Source organism: Misgurnus anguillicaudatus, chromosome 25, assembly GCF_027580225.2.
Source record: "Misgurnus anguillicaudatus chromosome 25, ASM2758022v2, whole genome shotgun sequence".
In the NCBI taxonomy this organism is placed as follows: Eukaryota; Metazoa; Chordata; class Actinopteri; order Cypriniformes; family Cobitidae; genus Misgurnus; species Misgurnus anguillicaudatus.
In genome coordinates, this window is record NC_073361.2 from 17,744,475 (window position 1) to 17,770,660 (window position 26,186).

The 26,186-nt window shown below is 36.1% G+C and overlaps 4 protein-coding genes across 7 annotated transcripts in view; 3 read left to right on the top strand and 1 right to left on the bottom strand.

The window, feature by feature from the left end:
* neto1l (neuropilin (NRP) and tolloid (TLL)-like 1, like) overlaps positions 1–9,117 on the top strand; it is a 118,254-nt gene extending 109,137 nt beyond the window's left edge. The window contains exons 8-11 of one of the 3 annotated variants that reach the window (XM_055183043.2): positions 1,024–1,137; positions 2,057–2,633; positions 5,093–5,167; positions 8,330–9,117. In XM_055183043.2, coding sequence (XP_055039018.1) covers positions 1,024–1,137; positions 2,057–2,633; positions 5,093–5,153 — 752 coding nt within the window. In that variant the 3' untranslated portion in view covers positions 5,154–5,167; positions 8,330–9,117. Of the gene's footprint in view, positions 1–1,023; positions 1,138–2,056; positions 2,634–5,092; positions 5,168–6,486; positions 7,675–8,329 lie in introns of those variants that run through there. The other 2 variants (XM_055183044.2, XM_055183045.2) reach the window with 2 other exon arrangements.
* A 212-nt stretch (positions 9,118–9,329) lies between these two features.
* On the bottom strand, positions 9,330–12,591 carry mthfd1b (methylenetetrahydrofolate dehydrogenase (NADP+ dependent) 1b). The gene has a single exon (XM_055183042.2). The coding sequence runs from the start codon at positions 12,456–12,458 to the stop codon at positions 9,654–9,656; it is 2,805 nt and encodes a 934-aa protein (XP_055039017.2). The 5' UTR covers positions 12,459–12,591; the 3' UTR covers positions 9,330–9,653.
* A 284-nt stretch (positions 12,592–12,875) lies between these two features.
* Positions 12,876–14,944, top strand: timm21 (translocase of inner mitochondrial membrane 21). The gene is made up of 6 exons (XM_055183046.2): positions 12,876–13,325; positions 13,962–14,024; positions 14,183–14,280; positions 14,420–14,493; positions 14,576–14,681; positions 14,787–14,944. Exons 1-6 carry the CDS (start codon positions 13,040–13,042, stop codon positions 14,877–14,879), a joined length of 720 nt encoding a protein of 239 aa, XP_055039021.1. The 5' UTR covers positions 12,876–13,039; the 3' UTR covers positions 14,880–14,944.
* Positions 14,945–15,612: 668 nt separating this feature from the next.
* Positions 15,613–25,757, top strand: LOC141362049 (uncharacterized). 2 transcript variants are annotated; one of them, XM_073863766.1, is made up of 6 exons: positions 15,618–15,775; positions 15,852–15,956; positions 16,341–16,411; positions 16,652–16,811; positions 20,860–20,989; positions 24,363–25,757. In XM_073863766.1, exons 3-6 carry the CDS (start codon positions 16,392–16,394, stop codon positions 24,557–24,559), a joined length of 507 nt encoding a protein of 168 aa, XP_073719867.1. In that variant the 5' UTR covers positions 15,618–15,775; positions 15,852–15,956; positions 16,341–16,391; the 3' UTR covers positions 24,560–25,757. The 2 variants fall into 2 exon arrangements, with proteins under 2 accessions (XP_073719866.1, XP_073719867.1); XM_073863765.1 differs by having other exon boundaries at positions 15,613–15,956.
* The last annotated feature ends 429 nt before the right edge of the window (positions 25,758–26,186 follow it).

Genomic DNA, 26,186 nt, shown 5'->3' on the forward strand with positions numbered 1-26,186 from the left:
AGGACCGTTCCGACGTTGTTGTATGTGGAATGATACTAATTAATGTCTTTGTGTCAGTTTATTGTTTAAAATGGTCTGCAAATGTGCGTTTTATGTAACACGTGACCTTTCCACGGCATTACGCAATTACGTGAGGTCGCGCTGGCGCGTCATTAGACCCGAGATAGACGAGAAGTTGTGGTTTAAAAGTACATACTTTTTATTTTTCTTGTCAAAAATTACAATTGTTTCGCTAGATAAGACCTTTATGCCTCGTTTGAGATCGTTTAGAGTCCTTTGAAACTGCAATTTTAAACTGCATTAAAACTGTTATGTGTTGGGGTCCATTAAAGTCCATTGGGGTTAGAAGAATCCTGGAATGTTTTCCTCAAAAAACATAATTTCTTCTTGACTGAACAAAGAAAGAAATCAACATTTTGAATGACATGGTGGTGAGTAAATTATCTGGATTTTTTTAAGCAAATGGACTAATCCTTTAAGGGGCGGTTTCTCGGAAAGGGCTTATCCTAGTCCAAGATTAAAATTCAGGTTTGACATATTTTAACATATATAAGTGCCATTGTTTTGTCTCAAGATGCACACCAGTATTGTTTTTTGTAAGGCTTGTTTGTAATAAAAAAAATACTTACATTTCCTAATATAACTGGATTAATCTAAACCTTGTTCGGGAAACCACCCCTAAATATGAATATATGAACTTCAGAGGCAAAAGCAGATAGATATTAATAGTGTAAGATTTTACAAAAAGCTGAACAACTTCTACAGACATGGACTTGTTTTCATGCATATTTGAGAAGCTGGTTAAAATTCATGCCCCGGCAGAAGGCAACAGAACTTGATTTAGTTAGTTTGAGTAATGGCTTTCTAAATTTGAACTGTATCGATGCATAGACGCAGTCAGATAGAAATCAAGTATGATTCATTTGATGAATTGTGTTGAGAGGGTTTAGAGTATAGACGGCGTCTTATTAACAGCTCGAATGAAGTGTAAATTAACATCAGCGTTATCCATTTTTCCCACAGCTCCCTGCGAGGCCAATACTTTCTTTTGCCACAGTAACATGTGTATCAATAACACACTGGTGTGCAATGGAGTCCAAAACTGTGTCTACCCCTGGGATGAGAACCACTGCAAAGGTAAAATCTTACAGTAGGGCGAAATTTACTGGTCGGTGTGTGCACATAGCTCAGCCTTTGTTTCACATAGATTGAAGATCAATACTTGTGCTACTTTGGGAGATCATAAAAATGGTTTAAGCTGGTCCATAAAAATAAATCCTATTGGTTCTTTGCCAACACTGTTTGATGAACATACGTCCTGAGAGCATTCGGTTTATATCACCTCAGTTTTGATATCTGAGCTCCTCGTATACAGTATATGTACTTGCTCAAATAAGGGCTCCATGCAAAATAAATATTAAAGAGATTGTTCACCCAAAAATTAAAATTCTGTCATAATTTACTCACCCTCGTGTTGTTACAAACCTGTATACATGTTTTTGTTTTGATGAACACATTTTATGAGCCCAATTCACTTCCATAGTATTCCTTTTTCCTACTATGGAAGTCAATGGGGCTCATGATTGGTTTGGTTACAAACATTCCTCAAAATATCTTTCTTCTTGTTCATCAGAACAATAAAATGTATACAGATTTGTAACAACATAAGAGTAAGAAAATTATGACAGAAGTTTCATTTTTTGGGGGGGTTAGCTACCTCTTTAATGATAAAAATGGGAATTTTTATATTTTTATATATTCCCACAATAGAGATTTAAAAAGACAAATTTTCAAATATACAAGAGTCTCAAAGGTTCCTCATTAGGTATGAAATGTCATGGTTTGTGTGCACCCGTCGACCCAAACACTCCACCGCCTTGAACCAAAGCCAGCTCAGATGTTCACTGTAGTATATAAATGTCAAACATCTCCCATTAAAAGGATTTACTGGTTCTTCGTGCTGTTTGTAATCTCTGTGATACATCTGTTTCACAAAGTAACCTGAGATGACACCACGCCTGGAGTAATAAATCACGCTTCTTGTTTTATTTTACAGAAAAGCGGAAAGCTAACATCTTGGACAACCTTAACAACACGAACAGTACCATCATTGGTGTAACATGCTGCATCGTGTTTATCCTCCTGGTGGTATCAGTAATCGTTCAAATCAAGCAGCCAAGGAAAAAATATATCCTGAGGCGCGAGGACTTCGACCCCACCATGTTCCAAGAGGTGTTCCAGGAGCCACCTCACTACGAACTCTGCACCCTCCGTAGCACGGCGGCCACCTCCGCAGACCTGGCCGAACTGGCCGAGGACTTTGAAAGCTACCACAAGCTGCGGCGTGCTTCCTCTCGGTGCGTTCACGAGCACCACTGCGGTTCCTCGCAGATGCCCGGCTCCAAGGGCAGCCGCGCAAACCTCAGCGCCCGAGAGGCGGCGGCGGCCATACTGACCGAACTCCCACCGCAACCGGTGCGGCCGCTTCCTCCTCAAACCAACCGCAGGAACATACTGGTGACGAGACACACCTACACACAAGACGCCGCAGATGCCTGTGACATGGATGATGATTTGGAGGAAGTTCCTACCACCAGCCACAGGCTCTCCAGACATGAGAATGCAGTGCAACGGTCAGTATTTTTAATAAACATGTATATTTTGGATCAACTTACATCCACTTTTAATTTTTATTCTACACTGTAAGGTTACAATATGTACCCCAGCTGTCACTTTTAAAAGGTCCTAATATGTACCATTAGGTACAGATGTGTTTACATTTGACATCAGTATGTGCCTTGGAGATTCTAATATGTAATCTGAGGTACTTACATAAACTAAACTCTTTAGGTGCAAAGCTGTATTTTCTAAAGGGTACGGCATCAGTGACAACTGGGTACATATTTTGACTTTTTTCTGACAGTGTAGCTTTTTCCCTCAGCTCCTCATTGAATTGTTTGAGTTGTTTTCGTCCATTATTTCCTTTGTTCTTCCAGTTTTTAGACAAGCGTCAGGGTCTGAGTTGTGTTTGTTTACAGAATATGCAGGAATGTAACCGCGGCCTGTTTACAGCCATTTACCATCAAAGCAGACCCATCTTTAAGCACAGATGTGGACATACATTATAGGCCTACTGTATGAAGATCTATAAGGAAATTTGATGAGATGGAGCTTCATTTTTAAAGGGATAGTTCACCCAAAAATGAAAAGTCTGTATGAGTTTCTTGATTCTGAAGATATTTTGAAAAATGATTTTAAGCATACAGTTGACGGTACCCATTGACTTTCATAGTAGGATAAACAAATACTATGGAAGTTAATAGGTATCGTAGACTTATTTTGTGTTCAACAGATTAAATAAAATCATATAGGTTTTAAAACAACATGAGGGTAAGAAAATGATGACAGAATTTTCATTTTTGGGTGAACTATCCAGAATATGTTTTTTTAATTACCAGAAGAGCTATTTAAAAGTTATTTAAACAGTTTTACAGATTGCACTATACAAAGTGCACAATAAAATATCAAATGGTCTAACAGTGAGAACAATTATATTTTTTAAAGAAAACTTAGCAGGGACCTTTTATTTTATTACAACAGAGAAAATAAAAAAGGAATGCGTTTTTCCATTTGTTTCGAATTGTGTGGACTTTAGTCAAACTTAAGTAAATTTGAGTGGTTAAAGGATTAGTCCATTTTTAAAAAAAAAAAAAACAGATAATTTAATCACAACCATGTCACCCAAAATGTTGATGTTTTTCTTTGTTCAGTCGAGAAGAAATTATGTTTTTAAGGAAAACATTCCAGGATTTTTCTCATTTTAATGGACTTTAATGGACCCCAACACTTAACAGATTTAATGCAGGCATAAGGGTCTTATGTAGCGAAGTGATTGTCATTTTTTTGGCCAGAAAAGAAAAAAATATTCACTTTTAAAACACAACTTCTCTTCTTCCTCCGGCTGTGTGACGCGCAAGCGCGACCTTAAGTAATTGCGTAATGACGTCGAAATGTCACGTGTAACATATATGAAACGCACATTTGCGGACCATTTTAAACAATAAACTGACACATTGATGTAGATAAAACTATTCAACAGTATATCAAATTAATCAACCTTAGAAATATACGCAACATAAAAAGAATAATATTAACACAAAACATAACTTATAATACTAAAACAGTGACAGGAACATTTTTTTCTGATAAATGCACACTTTATTTAATAAAGGTTTTAATTGTTTATTTTAGAATATACAGCCGTTATATGCAGCCGTTGCAGTCGCGCCATGAATCTTGGGATATCCTCGGCCATTCGTTCTATTCTTAACAGCGCAGAGAAATAAGGACGCATTTTGAGGCTTCATTCTAAGCATCCTTTGAATTGGGACAGCCTTACTAGCCTCAAGTCGCGCTGCTGTGACAAAATAGGTCTTAAAATACATCCTTAGAAGGTCGCAGCCTTTGAATTGGGACACAGCTATTAATTAGTATCATTCCACATACAACAACGTTGGAATGGTCCTCTTTCTCCACACTTGTAATGGGGCGTAGTTTCGATACGTCTTCCGTGACCTCTTGACCTGATGACAAATTACGTGAGGTCCCGCTGGCGTATCAAAGGACTGGAGGAAGACAAGAAGTTGTGGTTTAAAAGTGCATGTTTTTTATTTTTCTTGCCAAAAGTGACTATTGTTTCGCTAGATAAGACCCTTCTGCCTTGTTTGAGATCGCTTAGGGTCCTTTAAAACTGCAATTTTAAACTGCATTAAAACTGTTAAGTGTTGGGGTCCATTAAAGTCCATTAAAATGAGAAAAATCCGGGAATGTTTTCCTCAAAAAAACATAATTTCTTCTTGACTGAACAAAGAAAGACATCAACAGTTTGGATGACATATCAACATATCTGGATTTTTTAAAGAAAATGGACTAATCCTTTAAAGAGGAAAAACCTACATAAATGCACATTGTTTGCAGGTTTTATTGCTCTCCTCCAGTAAAAGTTTAGCTCAAGAACCAAAACACAAATTGCATTGTAATTCATAATATAATGAGTCTCATGATATTAAACATACAAGCAATGACATTCCAGGTTCTGCCTCATTGGGTCTCTTAACAAACATGAATCTGAGTACAACACAACTAGGGTGTAACAGACAATCTGAAGGTAAGAACTTATTGTATTTCTTTACATGTTGTGTTATAACTGTGAGTCAAGTGTCACAAAGTTTCGTTCTTGTACTACGGTATTTATTTTCTATTCATTCATTGCCATTGAGATGGTCATCATGAAAAAATGTGACCATTGCTGCTTATTAGTCAAGTCCTATTTGTTTCTTGTCATTTTTGCTTTTCAGTATATTTTATAATACATTTTCTTTTTAATTATGCATGAAATCAATGTCAGTGCTTGCTTAGCATATAGATATTTTTACTTAAACTGTTCACAAGATGTTAAAAAGCAGTCTCCACTGGGGCAGCTGAACCACAACACACTGTCTTGTTGTAATGCCTGTATACAGTATTTGTTTTATAGACTCAAATAGGCTACATGTGCTAAACTATGCCATATAGAGGAACCATTTTTGGCTGTATGGTTCCTTAAAGAACCTTGAACATCTAAAGAACGTTTTATGGGTAAGACAGAAATGGTTATTTAAAAAAAAACTTTGACTAAAAGGTTCTTTGGTGAACCAATAAATGGTTCTTCTATGGCATCTCTGTGAAGACCATTGCCCCAAAATTATTGTTAAGGTTGTGTACATTTGTCATGCCACTGAATGGAAATTGCTTTGTAACTGACTGTGTTGTAAAAGTGTCTTTTTTTCTTTGAAATGTTTACATTAGGAAGATTTTTTTTTTTCTAAAACACTTTTTCAAGGTTACATACAGTAAATGCATTTCAACTATACACTGTCAGAAAAAAGGTACAAAACTGTACCTTTTCGGTGGCTGGGGTGGTACCCTAAGGCTCGACTTTTTGTACCTTTACAAGTATACTAATCAAAATGCTGTGCCTTTTGGGGTATACTGTACTTTAAGGATCTATTGTGTACCTTTAAAGGTACATTTAATCGTTTTGTACCCCTAAAGTTTAACTGGTACAAAATTGTTCCTTAAGGTACACAATAGGTCCTTAGTGTATAATATTGTACCCCAAAAGGTACAAGATTTCAATGTGTTGTATACCCATAAAGGTACAAAAATTGACCTTTGAGGATACAACCCCAAGTAAAAGAAAAGGTACAGTTTTGTACCTTTTTTTTGTACTATTTTTCTGACAATGTATATATTTTGATGTACATATACTTATTTCAATACTTTTGCAGGTCATGTATTTTGTCTTAAATGGTGATATACTGGCTTTGTTATGCTTGTGCACAGCAAATTGTGTGTGTATGTGTTATTGTGTTGTATCATACTGTTTAATGTGCAGTGCTGTGTTTTTTTTCTCATCTTTCATCATGCATTGTCTCCATCATGTAGACTTCTTGAAAATAGTGCAATCCTGGATCAGTACGAACGAGCTTCAATGAGATATGAAAATGCGGACCGGAGATTAACACCAGCATGATAAAATATGGACATTTTTAACGACAAATTTGTCAAAACAACCTACTGATGGACTTGGATACAGTAACAGTGGAAGTAACTGTGATGAAATTGCTTCAAAAACATAAACCTAATTTAAGCGTATTGCATTTTTTTATGATTACTTATTTAGGATTGCAGAACATAACATGAAGGTTTGTGAAAATATTGATTTGCTTATTTTAATTTACATAAACGACTAAATGTGAATTTATACTTTCAATACTTATTGTTCAAGTGCATGCATTCATATTTTGCCGCTTAAAGTGGTATTTATTTATTTTATTTTATTTTTTATAATGATTCTTTCACTCAAGACATTGCACATTTGTGAATTTACTATTTCTTTTTATATTTTATGTCTGAGGAGACTTTAAGAATATGCATGTTTACTTATAATTTTAAAGTGAGCAACTGTACATGTATGTACAGAAAATCCAAGATGAATTTATTGTAGGTTTAAGGATAAATATTATTACAAATGGAATGAGATTTAGCCCCTCCTCCCCTAAATATTTTATTTCAATACTAACCAACTGCATGTTAAAGTTATAAAATTTATAACATACTCTCGATGATTAAATAAAAAAATATGGGATATTTGCATTGCATAAATACCTTTTTGCAACTTTCATTGTTGTTATTTAGAAAAAATTATGGATTAAGTTTGCATTTGCTACATTTTAGTAGCCCACAAACTTTGTATGTAAACAGTGTTGAATATTTTGTAGATCACTTGTTCAATATCTCAAATGCCAACAATTAATATAAATTAAAATGACATTAATAATTATGAATGTTGTTAAGTTTACTTTTTATGCTTTCATTGCACAATCATGTTATTAATCTGCAACTATCACAAACAATTCATGTAGATTTATAATGTTAGTGCTACACATAAAATATTGCCAAAAGCTTTGGTTTTGTAATCACAAAGGAAAGGATGTGACTATAGCCAGATGTAAGGCGTTCAATAGAGGGCAAGAGCAAGTGTGATAAAGTAAAAGATTAATGTTGGAAATTATAATGTTACGCTTTATTTGATAAAATTATGATAATAAAAACTACTTAAAAAATAATTATTCATATTAATTATATTATAGTAATTTACATATTAATTTCCATGCTTTTGTCCCTAAAGTAAATTAATAAAATTGATACATGCACAATAAATACTGCAGTATTTTGGAGCTTATACTATCACTGATAAAGCTTAATAATTAAATATCACAAATTCATTAAAGAAGGTGCTCAGCAGAGCTAATGGTCCTTGATTATTGAAGCCAGACATTTATTATTGTAAACAGTAATGACAATGTTTCCAAAATAAAAGTCTTTTTCTTCATCTGTATGTTTACTTTCACAACACTTCTGTTTAAATTTGTTTTAAAGGTATTTTAAAAAACTTAAATAAATACATTTTTGCATTCTATGAGAATTTTTAGCTTGAAAAGGTTTTAATTAGCTATCTCAGTTAAAGACACAAAAGCTATTTCCAACTTTATGAGTTCTGAAGTTAAGTATTTAAAAAAAGTATCATTTGAGTTAATGCATAAAAATGAATTGAAATGCTATTTATATAAAACCCAGATTTGTTGTGTTCTGGGTGCTGTCAGTGTTGATATATTATTTTTGTTTATCTATAGTATTTTTTTCTTAAATACCAACACATGGGATACTAAGATGGAATCTGTATTTATTTTGAAGTTTACCTGATAATGTGTTCATTTTTTTCCAGGCTTTTACATCAAACCTTAAACCTCACCTAAGATTGACAGCTTATGGACACATCTAATGGAAACCGCCTCAAAGCATTTGAGGAAACTTGATTTGAAATGGTGCAGCATTGTGGTCAAGTTTGCTTTTTGTCAATCTTTAGTGAATAATGGTGAAATATCTTGGCGACTTGTATTTTATATGTAGCTGAAACTGTGAAGCTCGTGTGGACTAATTCCATTTTCAGACACCGGACTGAACCCGAATATACAAACTGATGTACATTTTTCATTCAGTGGATTTTGAATCAGACATGTCTTTGTTTCCTCTGATTCAACCTCAGTGGGTATATTGTTATGCTCAGATTATTTTTCAATACAAATTGTAATGTCTTAAGTAGGTGCATAAAATTTGAACTTTGTGAAGAGCATAGTTGAACAAGTTTAAAATATTCAAAAACTTTTTTGAACCAACTGATAGAGAGGTGTAGTCTCTCCCAGTATCGGAGATATTTTAATGTGATTAGTTCTCTAATCCTGTGATTTGTCAGGTTAGACTGAAGTTTAATCACAAGGCATAATCGCAAAGAAAAAAATGACTTCAGTTGGTTTTGTCTATGCATACACCAAAATAATAAAAAAATGATATAAAGTTACTTACTAATGAGAAAACGGTGAAACACACCATGTATGAATATTTCCTTGCCACTTGAAATTTGAGAAACCTATTATTTGACAAAATGTATTTAGTTAAAAAAACACATTTGACTGATGCTGAAAAGATTGTTTTAAATAAAGTGAAACCTACTTATTTTGTTGTTCTATCCTGAATTTTCTTATGTATTACTAAAACATGCAGTATTTATAGTTGATTTGTATGTAAAATAATAATGATAAAACCAACAAAGCAAAGAATAAGGACGTGGTAAATACAGAATTTTGCAGCTTGAAGAGTTTTACTCATGGCCAAAACAGGCTTTGTGTTTGTTTGACAATATAAGAAAAAATATGTACACTGAAAAGTATGTTTCATGTACACACTAATGTGCTTTTTTGTTTTATTAACAAATACCTCACAGAAATTTTTGTGTTACAGTTACATTAATCTTGATATCAAAAATGAAAGACAATCTTTTTTTGTTAGAAATTACATTTGATTTTGTCCATGAGACCGTTTATTTTTTGCTTCCATTTAGTAACAACATGTATTCAAAATTGAGTGGCAATTCGATTAACTGAAACAGAAATTATAACAACATGGTTGAACATTAACTATAACTATAATCTTTGCTCTATGAGGAAATGAACGCATTTAATCCACTGCAAGTAATCATGTGTGAATGAATCTTAGAACAGTCCAACAACATTTCCACTCTCAGGGTCAAGATCAATGTCATAGAAACATGGGCGAGTGGGAAGGCCTGGAATAGTTGGCATTGTGCCAACCAATGGGTAGAGAAAGCCTGCCCCTACACTGGCACGAATGTCACGGATGGGAAGAACAAATCCAGTTGGGACGCCTTTCCTTTCAGCATCATGAGAAAGAGACAGGTGAGTTTTTGCCATGCAGATAGGTAAATCTCCAAAACCCTGTTTGTTGTACAGGTCCACCTTCTTTTGGGCCTCTGGTAAGAGTTCGATGTCATCAGCACCATAGATCTTCTGCGCTATAATTCTGATTTTATCTTCAATGGGTAGCTTAGTATCATACAGCAACTTAAAGCAGCTGGGTGAATCTGCAGCTTTTTCCACTGCTCTGGCAAGATCTGCAGCACCAGCGCCCCCATCAGCCCAGTGAGTGCAACGTACAGCATCAAATGCCCCTGCTTCTTTTGCCAGTTTACAAACCAGATCTAGTTCAGAATCCGTGTCAGTCTTAAAAGCATTGACGGCTACAACTACGGGCACTCCAAAAAGCTGGGCATTTTCCACTTGTTTCTTCATGTTAGCACAACCGGCTTCCAGCAGTGTGAGATTCTCCTCGATATATTCTTTGGGCAAAGGCATGCCAGCCGTGACCTTCGGTCCACCTCCATGCATCTTCAGTGCTCGAACCGTAGCCACCAAAACCACAACGTGAGGCTTGAGCCCAGAATAACGACACTTGATGTTAAAAAATTTCTCCATCCCAATATCCGCTCCAAAACCTGCTTCAGTGACCACAAATCCCTGAGGCCCAACTAGTTTCAAAGCGATTTTATCAGCCAGAATCGACGAGTTTCCATGTGCGATGTTTGCAAAAGGCCCTGCATGAACAAACACTGGGTTTCCCTCCAATGTCTGCATGAGATTGGGTTTGATGGCATCTCGCATGAGCACAGTCAGAGCTCCACACACTCCCAAATCCTCTGTGGTGACAGGCTGGCCACTGCGGCTGGTCGCCACCACCATTTTCGCAAGCCTCTGTCGCATATCCTCGAGACTGGTGGTGAGAGCTAAAACTGCCATAATCTCGCTGGCCACGGTGATGTCAAACTGAGCAGATCTGGCATAGCCCTTCTCAGTTGAAGACTGACCGATTGTGATTTTCCTTAGGAAACGATCATTTGTGTCCAGCACTCGCTGCCATGTGATAGACTCAGGGTCAATGTCCAGCCTGACAAAGCTTGTTATCTCTTCGTCTGTTAATGCACTGGGATCATTTTTCTCTACACCCAGTTTTTTAAGTCTGTTGATCTGAACTGGAGAAAACTTTCTGTGACCTTCGTTCAGTGGTACCAAGCGGTTAAAAAGAGCTTTATCAGACTGAGTTGCTTCATGGAAGATACGAGCATCAATCGCAGCGGCTACCAAGTTATTGGCTGCAGTAATGGCATGAATGTCACCCGTCAAATGAAGATTAAACTCTTCCATAGGAACAACTTGAGAGTAGCCCCCTCCAGCAGCGCCACCTTTGATGCCAAACGTCGGGCCTTGGGATGGTTGCCGTACACATGCAAATGCATTATGTTTGAGATGAGCCCCGAGTGCCTGAACCAAGCCTATTGTAGTTGTGCTCTTTCCTTCACCTAGAGGAGTCGGTGTAATTCCAGTTACAACCACATATTTCCCATCTGGTTGTGCCTGAAGCCGATCAATTGTTTTCAGGAGGACCTTGGCCTTGGTTTTACCAAAAAGCTCGACCTCGTCTGGGAAAAGACCAATTTCCTTACTAAGCAGCTCAATGGGTTTCGCTACACAGGAGCGAGATATAACAATATCACTCGGAACAGGACGTTGCAGGCTGAGTTTAGTGTAATTTATATTCCATTTTCCAGGTTCTTTTACTTGTAGGAATTTTTTGGCACTTAAAATTGTATTCTGCATAAGCATCGCCACGGTCATTGGGCCGACTCCTCCAGGTACAGGTGTGATGAATGCAGCATGATCTTTGGCGGAGTCATAGTGAACATCTCCAACGATTTTCTTCCCACTGGGTCTACTGCTGTCTGGGATGGTGTTAATACCACAGTCGATAACCACAGCTCCCTTCTTCAGCCACTCTCCCCTAATCATCTCCGGTTTTCCAATCCCAGCCACCAGGATGTCTGCCTTTCCCACCTCTGAGGGCAGGTCTGCAGTCTTTGAATGACATGTTGTTACAGTAGCGTGATTCCACAGGAGAAGATCATGCATTGGCGCACCCACAATCTTACTGCGGCCGATCACCACAGCCCTTTTTCCCACCAAAGACACACCTGTTTGTTTGATGAGCTCCATACATCCATTGGGCGTACATGGAATGAAGCAGTCTCCAAGGTCTCCACGAGCCAGTTTTCCTGCATTTATACTCGTCAAGCCATCCACATCTTTCTCTGGAGCCACAGTGTTGATAATCTTCTCTGTATTGATAGTGTGGATGGAGTCAAGGGGCAGCTGCACTATGAGCCCATGAACACTGGAATTCTCATTGATTTCATTAACACTGCATATAACCTCATGTTCAGTAGCGCTCTGTGGAAGCTTGACATGTACAGCATTGATTCCAATCTCAGCAGCAGCTTTTAGTTTCATACTTATGTATAAGTTTGAGTCATCTCTGTCTCCCACCTGTAACACCACAAGGCCTGGTTTGAAGTTGGGGTGCATGCTCCTCATGTCTTCCACCTCCTTCTTCAGCCTCTCTCTGAGCTGAGCTGAGATGTTTTTCCCGCTGATAATTTGTGCTGGCATCCTGAGACTTGTCAAAGTTGTCTCGAAAAAGTGTTGTTGTTTAGTGTTCTACAGTTTAAGTAAGCGTGTGTTGCGCGTGTTGAACTTCGTACCTTTTGGATCTTACGCAATAGTTTGAAGATAACTCCGGAAACGTGAAGTTAAGACTTCTACGCCAATCGCTACTGATTTTGGCTAGAAGGGATACAGCAAACGCCGCAATCTCGCGAGATGTTGGGATTCGGGTTAGGTTTAGGTGGAGGATTGTAATGAAAACAGCTTTTCTGACTATATTGCATACACGCACGGCATAAATACCGTTAAATTTGGCATTCAGAGTTAGGTTTGTGGGTATGATAAGGATTAAAACAGCCCTCATCCTGCGAGATTTCGGCGTTTGCTGTAGCCTTTCTAGCCACAACCGTCGCTACTTTTATTTTGAAAAATGATGAAAAAAGGCGTGAAGCCAACTACGCAGCTGGCATCGAGTTAAATATTGCAACAATCTCTTTGAAGTCAATATTTAAAGCATGTTGTTTTAGGAGTTACACGACAAAACCTTTATATTAGCTACCTAATTTAATTATTTTAAACTAAAGTGAATGACGATGAGTTTTTTAGTATTAAGATTCTGCAGGACGACAAATAATGTGCCGCACATATTAAAACGTGTGCTTGACAGATTGCCGCAACAGATAGCGGCTTCACACACACAAAGTTCAGTTTACCAAACAAATCGATGTCCTGGATCGCAGTGGATATTGTGTCACAATCGATCTCTTCATGCCGGGGCTCAATTCTGCAGTAAGGACCATGGAAAGAAGGGTACAGATAATGTGTCCGTTTCCAAAACTTCATATACACCAACTTCTACTGCAGCACAGAAAGGTACATGCATTACAAAGAAAATATACCACATTTATGCCTAAATATTACTGTATAACGTTACTTGGGATATACAAAGACATGATTCCTATACTGCTTGAACGATATGAAGAAGACTACATAGGCTAAACATTCATGCTTTATCTCTGTATACACTACAAAGGTTTAGGGTCACCTGACTGATTGATTTTTATTATCTTATAAACCTTTTGATCTGAACCTTTTGGCATAGGTTTGAATTAGTAATATGGAAGAAGTTAATATATAAACATATATTAATTTATTTAAACACGATACAAAAATATTCAAATGTTTTTGAGGATATAATGGGCAAAATAATGTAGATACTGTAAAGCAGTCAATATATGTAAATACAGTTTAAAAGCCTACAAAAGTTTTAACAAAACTAGGTTTATAGCAAGCAGTGGCTACACTGAAGATGCTAAAAAAAGTTTGATTTATTGTTTTTTTTTTTTAATCACAACGTTATATGGATACATCCATAGTTTTAGTTTACTATTATTTTAAAATGTGGAAGAGATATACAAAATATACAAACACTTTTTAAAGATTGTGTATAATTATAAATAAATATGATATTTTAGTCTTTGTATTATACTATTTGATTTTCTTTTGCAGCTAAACAGGCTGGCAAAGATTTCACATATTTGATTGTGGTGCTCATTGGACTTGGAGTTACAGGTAAAGTGAAGTGTGTTTCATTTATATATAGTATAAACAGATAATTGCTGATATAGTTATAGTGATATAATTCAAATAAAAAGTCATTTATTATTTGTTATGCATGTGTTAATGTTTTAAATGATATAATATATGTTTTCCATGATCCATCTATACAGGTGGACTGCTGTATGTGGTCTTTCAAGAGCTATTTTCCTCATCAAGTCCAAACAAAATCTATGGAAAAGCTTTTGAGAAGTGCAGATCTCACCCAGAGGTTTATTATGTTTTATTATTAACTAATTTAACCCATGATCCTTGCCTTGCTAAATAATGCTTAAGGAACACTATATGAAATACACTATTGTTGAATCTATAAATAAGTTTATAAAATGTTTCCTTTGTTAAATGTAAAGGTAATTGGAGCTTTTGGTGAGCCTATTAAATGCTTTGGGAAGACCAGTGGACGTGGGAGAAGACAACATATCAAGTAATTTTTTTAGTATCCCTGAATACAAACACTTCTGATACATGTACATCATATGCTTTATACTTATTGTGATTATCTGCAGTCATTTTGAGTACGTAAAGAATGGACTCAAACACATGAGGCTGACATTTTACATTGAGGGATCTGAACCAGGCTTACGGGGAACTGTTCATTCAGAATCAAAGGAGGTACACCAACATCTCATTTAATTTTAAATAAAATGTAATTAAAAATAAAGTAGATAAAGTACTTAAATTGTTTGCATGTTGTTACAAAGCTGCTTTTTTTGACAGAATCCAGAGACAGGAAAGTATGAATTCAGGTATATTTTTGTAGAGATAGACACTTATCCCAAGAGGACAATTGTCATTGAAGACAACCGATAAGGATGATGTTTTACACACATGTTGGCAATTTAAATGACAGACATTGAAACTAGCATTTGTAAAAAGTTTTTTCTGTATGTCGCTACACCAAACATGGATTTAACTTGATCATCATAACTATGTTGACTAGCAGGAACTGAATTATAAATCTAAGGTTCTAGAAACATGGGTGCTAATATTGAAACATTTTGTCTTGTGAAATGTTTGGCATGTTTGAATTATATAATCTGTGTTTAGAAATAAAGTTGGAGAATGCAATTCATTTAGGAATAAATTGGAATACATGTTAATAAATGCATTTTTGGAAAAGGTTTGTGTACTTTTTTTGCTTTGGATTTGCCCAAAATCATTAATAGTGTATTCTAAATTCAATACCTTAAATGGCTTTTGGCTTTAATTGTTTATGTAGTTAAATGCATATAATTAACATAGTGGTTCCTTTAATCAAAAGTAATTATTTGACCAAAGATGAAGCAAATTAAAAAATGTCATTGTCCTGAAAGCCATATAATAACAGAAGTTTGTTCTTACGCCACCAGGGGGGGTTATGATACTATTTATGTACTTTTTGAACAATATTTAAATCTTTTCTTTCAAAACCTCAGAACGACAGTACAGATTTTACTTGGCATCATGTCTACAAATGTAAATACATAATATGTATAAACATTTGGCAGGTTAATTAACCACAATAAAACAAAAGTAGAAGGGACTTTTATTTTGACGGGAGTTTTTCCCATAATGCCACTAAGCAGACGCCTTGTTAGACAACAGAACTACAGCGAAACCCCTGCTCATGGAAAAAACATACAGCAACGGAGTGCTTTCTCGGAAACCGTTGATTGTTTCAAATATTACAATTTATTTACAGAAGAGATACACTCAGTCTACAAGAAGTTAGTGACACCGAGCGTCTGTAAAATTATACAAACTCTCTGTTTTTAATTTATCTAGGGTGAATTTCTTTTCTAGCCCGTTAGCAAAGCAACTTCCTCTCTTGTGGTAACGTTAGAGGTGCGGGTGCTGTGCTAGTTCCCTAAAACTGGAGTGAATTATAACTTTTATAAGCTTTAAAAGGTAAGTTAAGCTCATTTTAATTACAATCGTGTTATTAAAATTATGTGTCTAAAATTTAGACGTAATGACACTTTGAATGTATTTGAAGGCTAATCGTGTTTATGTAAGTTAGCCTTGTTTACATAAATACTCTAAGCCAGTGGTCGTGTTAGTTTATTTTTTTAGATTTTTGTTTGTGTTTTTGTTAAAGAACATAATCAAATTCTGTATATTACACAATATTTTTCGATGCGACATAAACTCTCTTTTAAAAGTTAAAAGCGTTAAAAGTTGTGTGTACACAGTACGCAGATTATTACATTTGTACAAGTCACAACTGTCTATATATAAAATAAAACTTACATATGCTAATCCTGCCAAACGCTGTTTTGGGTTTTATTTCAGTTTCACAGCTTGAAAGCTGATTATGATAATAAATACCAACTGGTGAGAAACATGGAGTTGTACTGGTACATGTAAGTTGTGGTCTTTTGTTGGATATTTATGTGATTACTATTATATTTGCTACATTATTTTTAACATTGTCAGCTCTTTTTTAACAGTTTGATGTTAATGAATATATATGACAGTAAATAAATTAGAATGTATTTCCTGATATTATATTTTCACTTTCTTCATGGCATGTAATTTTAGTAATTATCCTAATTATCTTCTTTCACAACGATTATATGAGCTTGTTCCTTTATTTGTTTCAGAGTCGTCATAATATTTATTATGATTAAGATCTTCTTCTACATCTGCTGGTACCGTTCGAGGCAAAGACAGCTCGCTGCATACCTCAGCAATCCCCGCAATACACAGATCGTCATTGTGGGAGGAAGAGCATACCTGCACCAGGTCTGCGAAAGGCAAAATGTGAGTCAAAGCTTTATCAACTGCTTTCAGTTTTTTTAGGGTGTGGCTATTTGACTGTGAGTCATTAGATGCGTATGTAATCGGTATTTAAAAGCGAAAAATCCCTAAGATTCATAACAACAAAACTAAAACTAGATTGGGGTGTTTTTCATATGTGACCATTAAAGTGTCAGAAAATGTTTGTATGTAAATACCAATGAGACACTGTTGGCATTTATTCCAGACCCACACCACTTAACACCACTGGTTTAATACGAAAAAAAGAGTATACTTCCACACTTCTCCATATGTTAAAAATAAGTAGTTTTCAGGGCTTTCAAGCTTTAAAATCAATTTATTACACATCTATTATGCATCTATTATGAACTTGGGTATAAAGCACTTGAGTTGTATGAGCTAACTTTTGTAAAACCATTACAATGTCCCATAGTATAAAAAACTGTATTTACCTAGGCATAGATGAAAAATAATAGCTCTGTGCATTGTAATGACATATCGTGAGCCTCACGTGTTTGTTTCCTCATTTTATGTAAACCTCGTGCATGCAAAAGACTGCTGGAAAACAGGCCATCTCAACATAACGCTGACTGTGATGTCACAGTCGAGATGTACGCCCCCTACATTAAATTGCATATTAATTAAAAAGTTGTGACTGCTGAGTTAGTGCTACATGCTAATTAATGCTATATGCTAGCGTTTAGGCTGAAGTTCTACTATTGACAATTTTGCAGGTCCATACTGAAAAAAAAAAACACAAACTTGCCACTCAGAACCATCCATTAACTATCTTAAAATTATTATTTGTTCCTCAAAAATCTGTATTTTCGTCTTATACATGCTCAAACATAAAAGGTCTGTTTACTAGTGTGAGCTACTGAAATGAGCCGCAGAGCTCAGCATTATTATTCATGACCCTTCCAAATAATAAATAAATAACAATAGACCATTCCATTAAAAGGACAAATCCTAGGGTTGTAAATGGACATGTAAAAACTTTTTGGATAATTTTTACACTTAATAATTCATGATATAAAATAATCTTGTCTTAGATTTCGAATTAAACAAAACATAAAAGCATATTGAAATATAAAATGTAGTGCTTTTGGTTGGTAGCTATATTTTTCTGAAGTTTGATTAAATCGAATTGATATTTTTTATAAAATGTCATAAAACTGCCCCTTGGCACCATCTTGTGCAAGATTGGGAATAACTAGGTTGAAGTATGTTTGGCTTTTAGACTGAATAAGGGTAATTTCTTTAAATTCATGTTCCTGTAGAGACTTTGCATGTACTATTTACATACTCAGAAGGTCAGAAGCAGCTTTCGTGCGCCTCCACTTTTGCTTTTTCACAACACCAGTTTTGACCTTGGTTTTTTTTCTCATGATGCAAAAAAGTATCACTCCAAAAGCTACATCGAGGATTTGTTAAACCAAACTGAGGGCTGCTTCTCAGGTCTCGAGTGTGTGTAATTCGCACAGGTCTATAATTGTGTGAGCTCTCCTGTATAAGAGAATGCTTTCACTTGTTGGTGCCCAGCACTTGTCAAATCTAGCCGGTGCCTGTGAAAAGGCTTGAAGATGCCAGGAGAAGCAGTTTAGATGGAGGAAAAGTGGGGCCCACAGCTAAGGGACGTGACAATGCTGACAAAACCTTTTAGGAATGTTATTGTGTTTTTTGGCAGTTTATCTAAAGCTTATTCACTCATACAGTCAGATTATTGTATCCTTGAGTGTAACATTTCTCTGTAGGAGACTCAAGTGTAGAAAACGTTTTGGATCATGTTGAAACCCGTAACACTAAATTCATTTTTTTATTTTGACAAAATTTTGTGCACGTGAAAATATGTGCATGGTCGAAAGCTTTGCAAAGTATAGTTTATTTGTCTCGTACGTGTACACAGACATTAGACACTTGCGCATTGTGACAAAATGTCATACTGACTTGTCCTGTAGGCGCATATGCGACCTACGCATACAATGTAAGTGGGGTTTCAAAAATCTGGCGATTCGGAAAACGAAAATTGCATCACGCAGCCTATGTGGACCCTTGTGAATGCATAAAAAATGGACCATACTTTAAGTTTATAAATGCATGTTACTTCAATACTTCAAAGATAATAATATATGAACATGTTTTATCTATAGCACTATTAACTCTGATACATCTTAGATTTCCATTCACATCATTCTTATTGCATCATCTTTGCTTTTCAAACTTAACTTTTATAGGCCATATCTTATTTCCATGTCTATGTTATGTCAGACATTTACTGCAGTTGTTATTTCTTCTGAAGTGCAATGATATATTTTTAGAAACACAAGCCTCCAGCCCTCTACACCGGAAATGCCCTCAATTTCACAACAGTCATGCAGTTAACAGTCAGATCATAGTAGGACATCATGTGTAGTTTGTTTAGCCTTATAAGGTTATGTGGTAAAGGCACTACATTAAAGAGGAGTCTTTTCAACAAAGAGGTTTGTTTAGCATCAGATTACTGTATCATTAGTATAAGATAGATGAACATGCTATAACTTACTGTACAAATTAGAGACGCCACATGCTCATGATCTTTATGGCAAAGGTTTTAAGTTGAATTGTAAATGGAGATACATATTTATTAATATGAAAATAGTTTGTTATGTGCATGCTTCAGGATGATCTTTATCAGTATTATTATCAGTCAGTGTGTATTAAATGGGCAGCTGTTTCTGAATGAACTGAAATATGTGTGTAGACAAGAGTCAGGTCAATGGATTGCACAATGTAAGTATGACTCTCGCAAACACTTTCCTGATCTGTTTTCACACCCACATTATTAAAATTCTCTTATCCAAACTATTCCTGACGTAAATGCGGGCGACGCCGTCTTGAGCTCAGATGGGTAAAACTTCCAGTCAGCCACTACAGCTAATAGTAGTCCTATTGCGAGGGATACGAGTCTGACATTTTGTCTAGCATTTTAATGCTTATTATGAAGACCGGCAAATATTGTGCAGTTAGGGGTTGCCATAATAGATGATACAAATGCAGTAAATCTCTACAAAACAGTTGTTTTAACTATAATACACGCACAAGAACTGAATGTTTATGTGGCGCACGTGCATCTATTAACTGTATCCACACATCTATCAAGTAAAACCTTTCATAGAAACTGACAGTGAACAATAAATACAATAATTATTCAAAAACAACATATTATGCTGATAAAAATATGCTGATTTATTTATTCTGCTACTATATATTATTACAAAAATGAGATTACAGTACATAATATATAGCCTACGACATTAACTGCTTATTAGTTAATGTTTATAATAGTTTGTGATGTGTTTAAGCATACCGTTACTTTTGTTATGCTTTAAATAATTTTTTAAGCAAATAATTTCATAAGCTCATGTCTTATTTACTGTATAATATTTTCATAAAATGAAAACAATACTGAAAATATGTAATAGGAGTTTAATATGTTTATTATAGTTTGTTTAAATAACTCGCATTGTGTTGAATGAGAAGCATAAGTTACTGCTGCTGTCGGATCGCGTGAAGCTTGATGTGTCGCCATAAAAACTCGGTAAGTCGATTTAAAAATTGCCGTTTTAAAAAACTCACACCAGGGACAGTTGTAACATTTTAAACCATCACCTGAAAAGGTTAAAAACAAGAAGTCTCTGTATATTCCATGTATTAAACACTCGACTGACTGTCCCACTGTAGAGATACGACATGTCTCTGTGCTTTTATATTTGCGCATTGAAGACCCCTGAGGAACAACATGAAACGATTGAATATATCTTGATGTATCAGGACACTTCTTAATTTCATCCTCACACTGGTTCATGCATGAAATTTTGACCGTAATCAACATGGAAATCGCCGGCTCTGGTTCAGTGACAGTACGCGCCGGAAGTCGCACCCATAATTCGCGCAAAGCGTCATTGAGCGTAGGAATAGTGTGGATAGAGAAATGTTTCCTGTATGTTACCTAAACATACAACATGTCTGATTCCTGACTGATTGTGGGTGTTTAACTCCTTCTGCTCCACAGACATCAATCTGGCCCAGTTGGTATGGCGTTCAGGACGACGGCTCGGTGGGCGAACCCTCCGCCTCTCTTCCACCATCATCATCACTTTCTCATCTAGACATGCCTCCACCATATGAGGCCGTGTCTGGAGGTAAGATTGACTCACTGTACAAATACACCATGGCCTGCACTGGGACGACAAGAAATTTGTTAATCAAAACTTGGAGCGCATTTTAGAGAAGGTGAAATCATAGTGTACCATTAATATGATATATTTTTCTGTAATGTAGTCATGGAGTGCTATGAAAAAGGCTATGAAGACAAAAGGCTGGGTTGTTTCAGTCAATGTTGTCGTAAAATATGGACAAACCGAACCGTTGGGTTATAGTAAACTAGAAAATGTCCATATTTGACCCAAACAAATTTTGGGCTAAAAAACCAAGGTGTAGGTTAATTTATCGGTTGAGTTTGTCCATACTTTACTCAACCATGGGCTGAAACAACCAAGCATTTTCTGGACTATAGGGATTTGTATAGTATTGTCTTCTTAGTCTTAATGTATACATCAAATACTAACATTGCTTGATCCTATATATAAACTGCACTTAATTTTTCATGTAACTCAACTTATCATGGCGCTTGGTAAAAGGTTTAAATGCAGTGCACTATAAGTCACTTTGTCTGCCAAATGCAAAATGTAAATCATCCCTAAAAATACTTCTCCAAATTTTCCAAATGGTTACCCGTTGCATAGCTGACATGTAAATGATTAAACTTTTGTTGCACTCCAACCACTGATACTCCCTCCTATGTAACTGTATGCTCACTTCTAAAAACAACTTGCGATATATTTCTGTAACAGTTGATTTCTTCAGAAGACTTCCTCTGTTACTCAGAAAGATTATATAAACAAGACAAAACCATTGAAGAACCAAACCTGTAACACGCATAGTAGTAACAGACAACATTTGGTATGATGATGTAGTTTAGCATCATGCAAACTTGAAATCAGCTACTTCCATACTATATAGTACGCAATATTAGTAGCATGTCCAAATTCATAGTTTTCAAAAAACAGTAGCCGAAAAGTACCCGGATGACATCCTACTTCCTGCATTTGATGGACACTTTACTATCCTTTGAGCACCCGGAAGAGAAGTAAACCAAAGATATTCAAAAATGTTGGAAAGTGGTAATACGGCTCTATTCAAATGTAAATACATAAGGAAACAGTTGTTCCTTGTGGTTAAATTGTAATTGTTTAACATCATTAAAGTTAATTTCTTTCTTTTTTCTTTCTTTTCTTTTACTGAATTTAGGCTAAAGGGCTCGTTATAGTTTAACTTTTTCTGTTGAATTGACAACCTGCACAGGAGCCACAAAACGAAAGACATCTTTTATAACAACATTCATTGCTTGTTCCCTACCTTTAACATGTCGATTGAGCTCTTTGCATCCTAAAAAACTTTCAACATCAGTCCAAGTTCAAAAATATAAAATATGCTTTATAAAATGCACCTCCTGCACGTGCACATTCACCTCAGAGAGAGAGAGAGAAATGTGTGCGCAAGATGTGAGCGAGAGAAAAAGACATTGTTTTTTTAATAATTGATTATTAGTTTTTATGCATCAGTGCAGTAATCATTCACATTAGCGACGCGATGCATCGAAAAACAGTTATATTTAACAGCCCTATAATTCAGTACGTACTGTCACAGTATGAGATTCTGGATGCAGGCTTTCCACGTCAAGCTCTGTCATAGTTTCTATATATCTGAAAATTTGATTCTTGTGCCTTTACTCTGCTGTGTTCTCTGTAAATGGTTAACTGGGACAATTTCATGACAACAGTTGGAGAGTGGGCCTGCAGACATCAAGCCATCTTAAATTAGTCAATGATCAATGTCTCTTAATTTCGTAACCGACATTTCAAAAAGGACATTCGTGTACACCAGCTGCCAGCTATTGATATTAACACATGGACGAGACTGCCATTCAGAGATCTGTGCTTTAGATTTACTGCACACAAATTGTTAATTTACATTTATGCATTTGGCAGATGCTTTCATTCAAAACGACTTGCAGTGCATTACAACGTATACAATATTTTTATCTGTTTAGCAGTGGAGAGGTAATACAGGACTGTCAGTCAGTGGCTGTGCGAGGGGCTTTATCAGTGTGACATCACATTAACAAGACCATCGAAACAGCATGTCTAATGAGACTACTTTCAGGGCTCCAGACTGCCACCAAAATTTAAGAGTGTGCCACTGAATTTTACATTCAGTCGCACATGTGCGAACAGTAAATTTGACCTTTTTTTTGTGATGTGACACTGAATTTGAAACAGCACATTGTACTTTCTGCATCTATCATCATAGTATTTATTAGTAATACAGTGGAAATTAGTACAAATGTGAATATTTGGTTAGCATGTTGATTTACGGTGTGTGCCCCTAAATTTTCTGGTTGCGCCCCTAAAATTTTCAGTTGGGGGCCATTGTGCTCCTAGTGAAAAAAGTTAGTCTGGGGCCCTTGACTTTGGTTTAATGGGGATTAAAAAAGGAGTGAGTGGATTGTAGGGTGGATGTGTTCACACAATGCCAACACACATTTATGTCCAAACACCTTAAAAGTGAATTTTGCATAATAGGTGCCCTTGCATAATTGGCTAAAACCAATACTCTTTATGGAATGCAAAGATGCCAATGTAATTCACCAAGAAACATCACTTTTATCCTGAGCACCCACATGTCATTTGTACATCTAAAATGTGCACTGCTGATCCATCGGCTTACAGCTATGCTATTTGCAAAACTAAGCCTGCGTGTTTATAGAAAGTGCTTAATCTAAGCCTTCCCTCAATCTGAGTTCACTCAACTGTTTATTATGGTTCATTCATGTTTTATTGATCTTCTGGCAGCCATTTCTTTTCTGAGGTAACGCATGCAAGGCGCTTTCAAATACTCTTGTAAAGAACGTGTTTAACATTTTACATGTTTAGAAGAACAGCGAAAACTAGACATTGTGGGAAAGATGCAGCATGACTATAGATACAGTAAGATAAAATCTGTAAAGCAGGATGTGGTATTTGTCATATGACCTTCAGTGAGCAGTCATTGTGAGATCCTCCATATCATTCAGCATTTCCACCATTGATATTTGATGTGAAGCGATAATAGAAATTCCCCTCCCACCCTCAGCGCTTTCCAAAATCCTTTTCAGTATGTGCAGTTTTGCTTTGTAGTCTGTACATGGTAAAACACTCACCTGTTCCGTTGAAATGTTTTTTTGGGGGGGCATTGAGCCATGAAGGATAATTTTTAGTGGCCTGCAAGTTTTGTAACTTCATAAGCATGACCTTGCATTGTTGCATTGTTGGGTCATTTCAAGGTTTGTTAGCTGGAACGCATTGGAGGGTTAAAAATGGTCACATTCTGTCACCTTTTTGTTTAATCTGTAAGTAACCTATAAAGTTGATACAGATGTCGCATATTTTTTTTTTGTCTCTCTCTTTTATACAGCAAACGATCTAAAGCCTCCGCCATACAGCGAGTATGCGCAAAACGACGAAACCGATACATCCCTCAGCATCGCCATCCCAGACGGCAACGATTCTAGCTTGATCACCGAAGCCCCACCTCCTTACACACCCAGTGCCATCTCTCCAGCCAATCAGCAAGCAGACAACCACAGCCAATCCGAGGGAAGGTCAAGTTAGACATCTTCCTGATTTCAAAACAAGGGCTAGGCAACAGGTTTAGCCCTTCCCCAGGTTGTTGTTGTTTTTTTCCATCTGGACTTATTTTCTTTACAAGGCAATCTGTAAACTATACAGGATTAAGGATGTTTGTTGGTTCTCTTGTAAAGTGCACAATATGCAGTATAAAGAATAACTGATGCCATCTGCTGGTGGAGATGATAACTGCTCTGCCCACGCTGGTAAAAACCGGTGCTTTTAGTTCACTCATGCCTTATTCTCATTTTAGCCAGCATCACAACAGGGCTTAGCCATACGACAGACACCACATAATTCAGTTATTTAAAAAAAATATTATTTGCGACAGTCCTGGGGATCAACGAAATGAGCATCAGCACAGCGTTACGGAGTTTATATTCCGTGAACTGTACATAGGCTATCTATGGACAATGTTATACAAACTTTGTCTTTTTTTCTTCTCTAAAGTCCCAAAGGGAGAGGTTCAAGTAAGTGAAGGTTTATTTTAACCTTAGTTTATATGTGATGACAATTAAAAAAAGAAGAAAAAAAACTTTGCCCTGTGAAGCACTTTTAAATGTGTTGTTATTGCCTTAATCTGTTGGTAGACGTCCGATATCCATGAATCAACCGGAGCCAGTGTGGATAAGTGTGGTTGTTGGTTCTGACTTGTTGTGTAAATGTGAAGCAGTCATACTCCTGTGTTGTATCGCTTATCAGGTTAACTGTAATACACTGATGCATTCGAAATCACAGTGCCCTTATGAACTAATTTTGCTAACCGGAATAGAAATCCTCTGTGCGTATGTGCGCGTTATGGCATGTGTTAAGTGTGATAAACCCAAAATGAACTTCCTTGTGAAAATGCTGATGTGTTGTGGTGAGCGCATGAAGTCATCTCTGTGCAATTGTCAATATACCAGGTTAACATAATGGGATCAATCATTTTTGTATAAAAAAGTCCACATGAAAGGATGTGCTGTAAGTGTGCTTTTAAAAAATGTGTGTGTGTAGTAGTTATATTTTCCTATACGGACGCCCCTGTCCTTCCACTTTCACTATATTATTTCATTTAATCATGATTTAAATAGCTAACATGTATTATCTCATTTAAACTGAAGTACTGTATATGCTATTTTTGTATTTATGGAAAAACCCTTCAAATCTCTTTCAAAAATAAAGTTGGGTGAAATGTCTGAAAGTATCGAGAGTTCTTTACTGACAAATGCAATAGACACTTTACATTTAGTGGCTTTTCCATGTTTAAGTGCTATAATTGGGTCCTCAGAGCTTGTATTAACCTAGAAAATCTGAATAAGATCAACCTAGTAACTTGGTTTTGATACACCATTTAATGCAAGCATGTGAAAAAATAGCTAATTGAAATTTGGCTCCCCTTGTGATGTCAGAAGGGGATAATACCACTCCTTAATCTAACAACGACACTGCCATTTAGTGCAGAGATCAGCTCATTTGCATTTTAAAGGACACACCCTAAAACAGCACATTTTTGTTTACACCTACAAAATGGCAATTTTATCATGGTGTAATACATTATCTATTATGATATTTTGAGCTTAAACATCACATATGTACTCTGGGGACAGAGATTTTTTAAATCTTAAAAAAG

Excerpts from the sequence above, each read along its gene's own strand:
- mthfd1b (XM_055183042.2), bottom strand. The coding sequence starts at position 12,458 with ATGCCAGCACAAATTATCAGCGGGAAAAACATCTCAGCTCAGCTCAGA.
- LOC141362049 (XM_073863765.1), top strand. The coding sequence starts at position 16,392 with ATGGAGTTGTACTGGTACAT. Across the intron at positions 16,412-16,651 it reads ATGGAGTTGTACTGGTACAT|AGTCGTCATAATATTTATTA; the intron begins GTAAGTTGTGGT and ends TATTTGTTTCAG. Across the intron at positions 16,812-20,859 it reads AGGTCTGCGAAAGGCAAAAT|ACATCAATCTGGCCCAGTTG; the intron begins GTGAGTCAAAGC and ends TCTGCTCCACAG.
- timm21 (XM_055183046.2), top strand. The coding sequence starts at position 13,040 with ATGACGATGAGTTTTTTAGTATTAAGATTCTGCAGGACGACAAATAAT. Across the intron at positions 13,326-13,961 it reads TTCTACTGCAGCACAGAAAG|CTAAACAGGCTGGCAAAGAT; the intron begins GTACATGCATTA and ends TTTCTTTTGCAG. Across the intron at positions 14,025-14,182 it reads CATTGGACTTGGAGTTACAG|GTGGACTGCTGTATGTGGTC; the intron begins GTAAAGTGAAGT and ends CCATCTATACAG.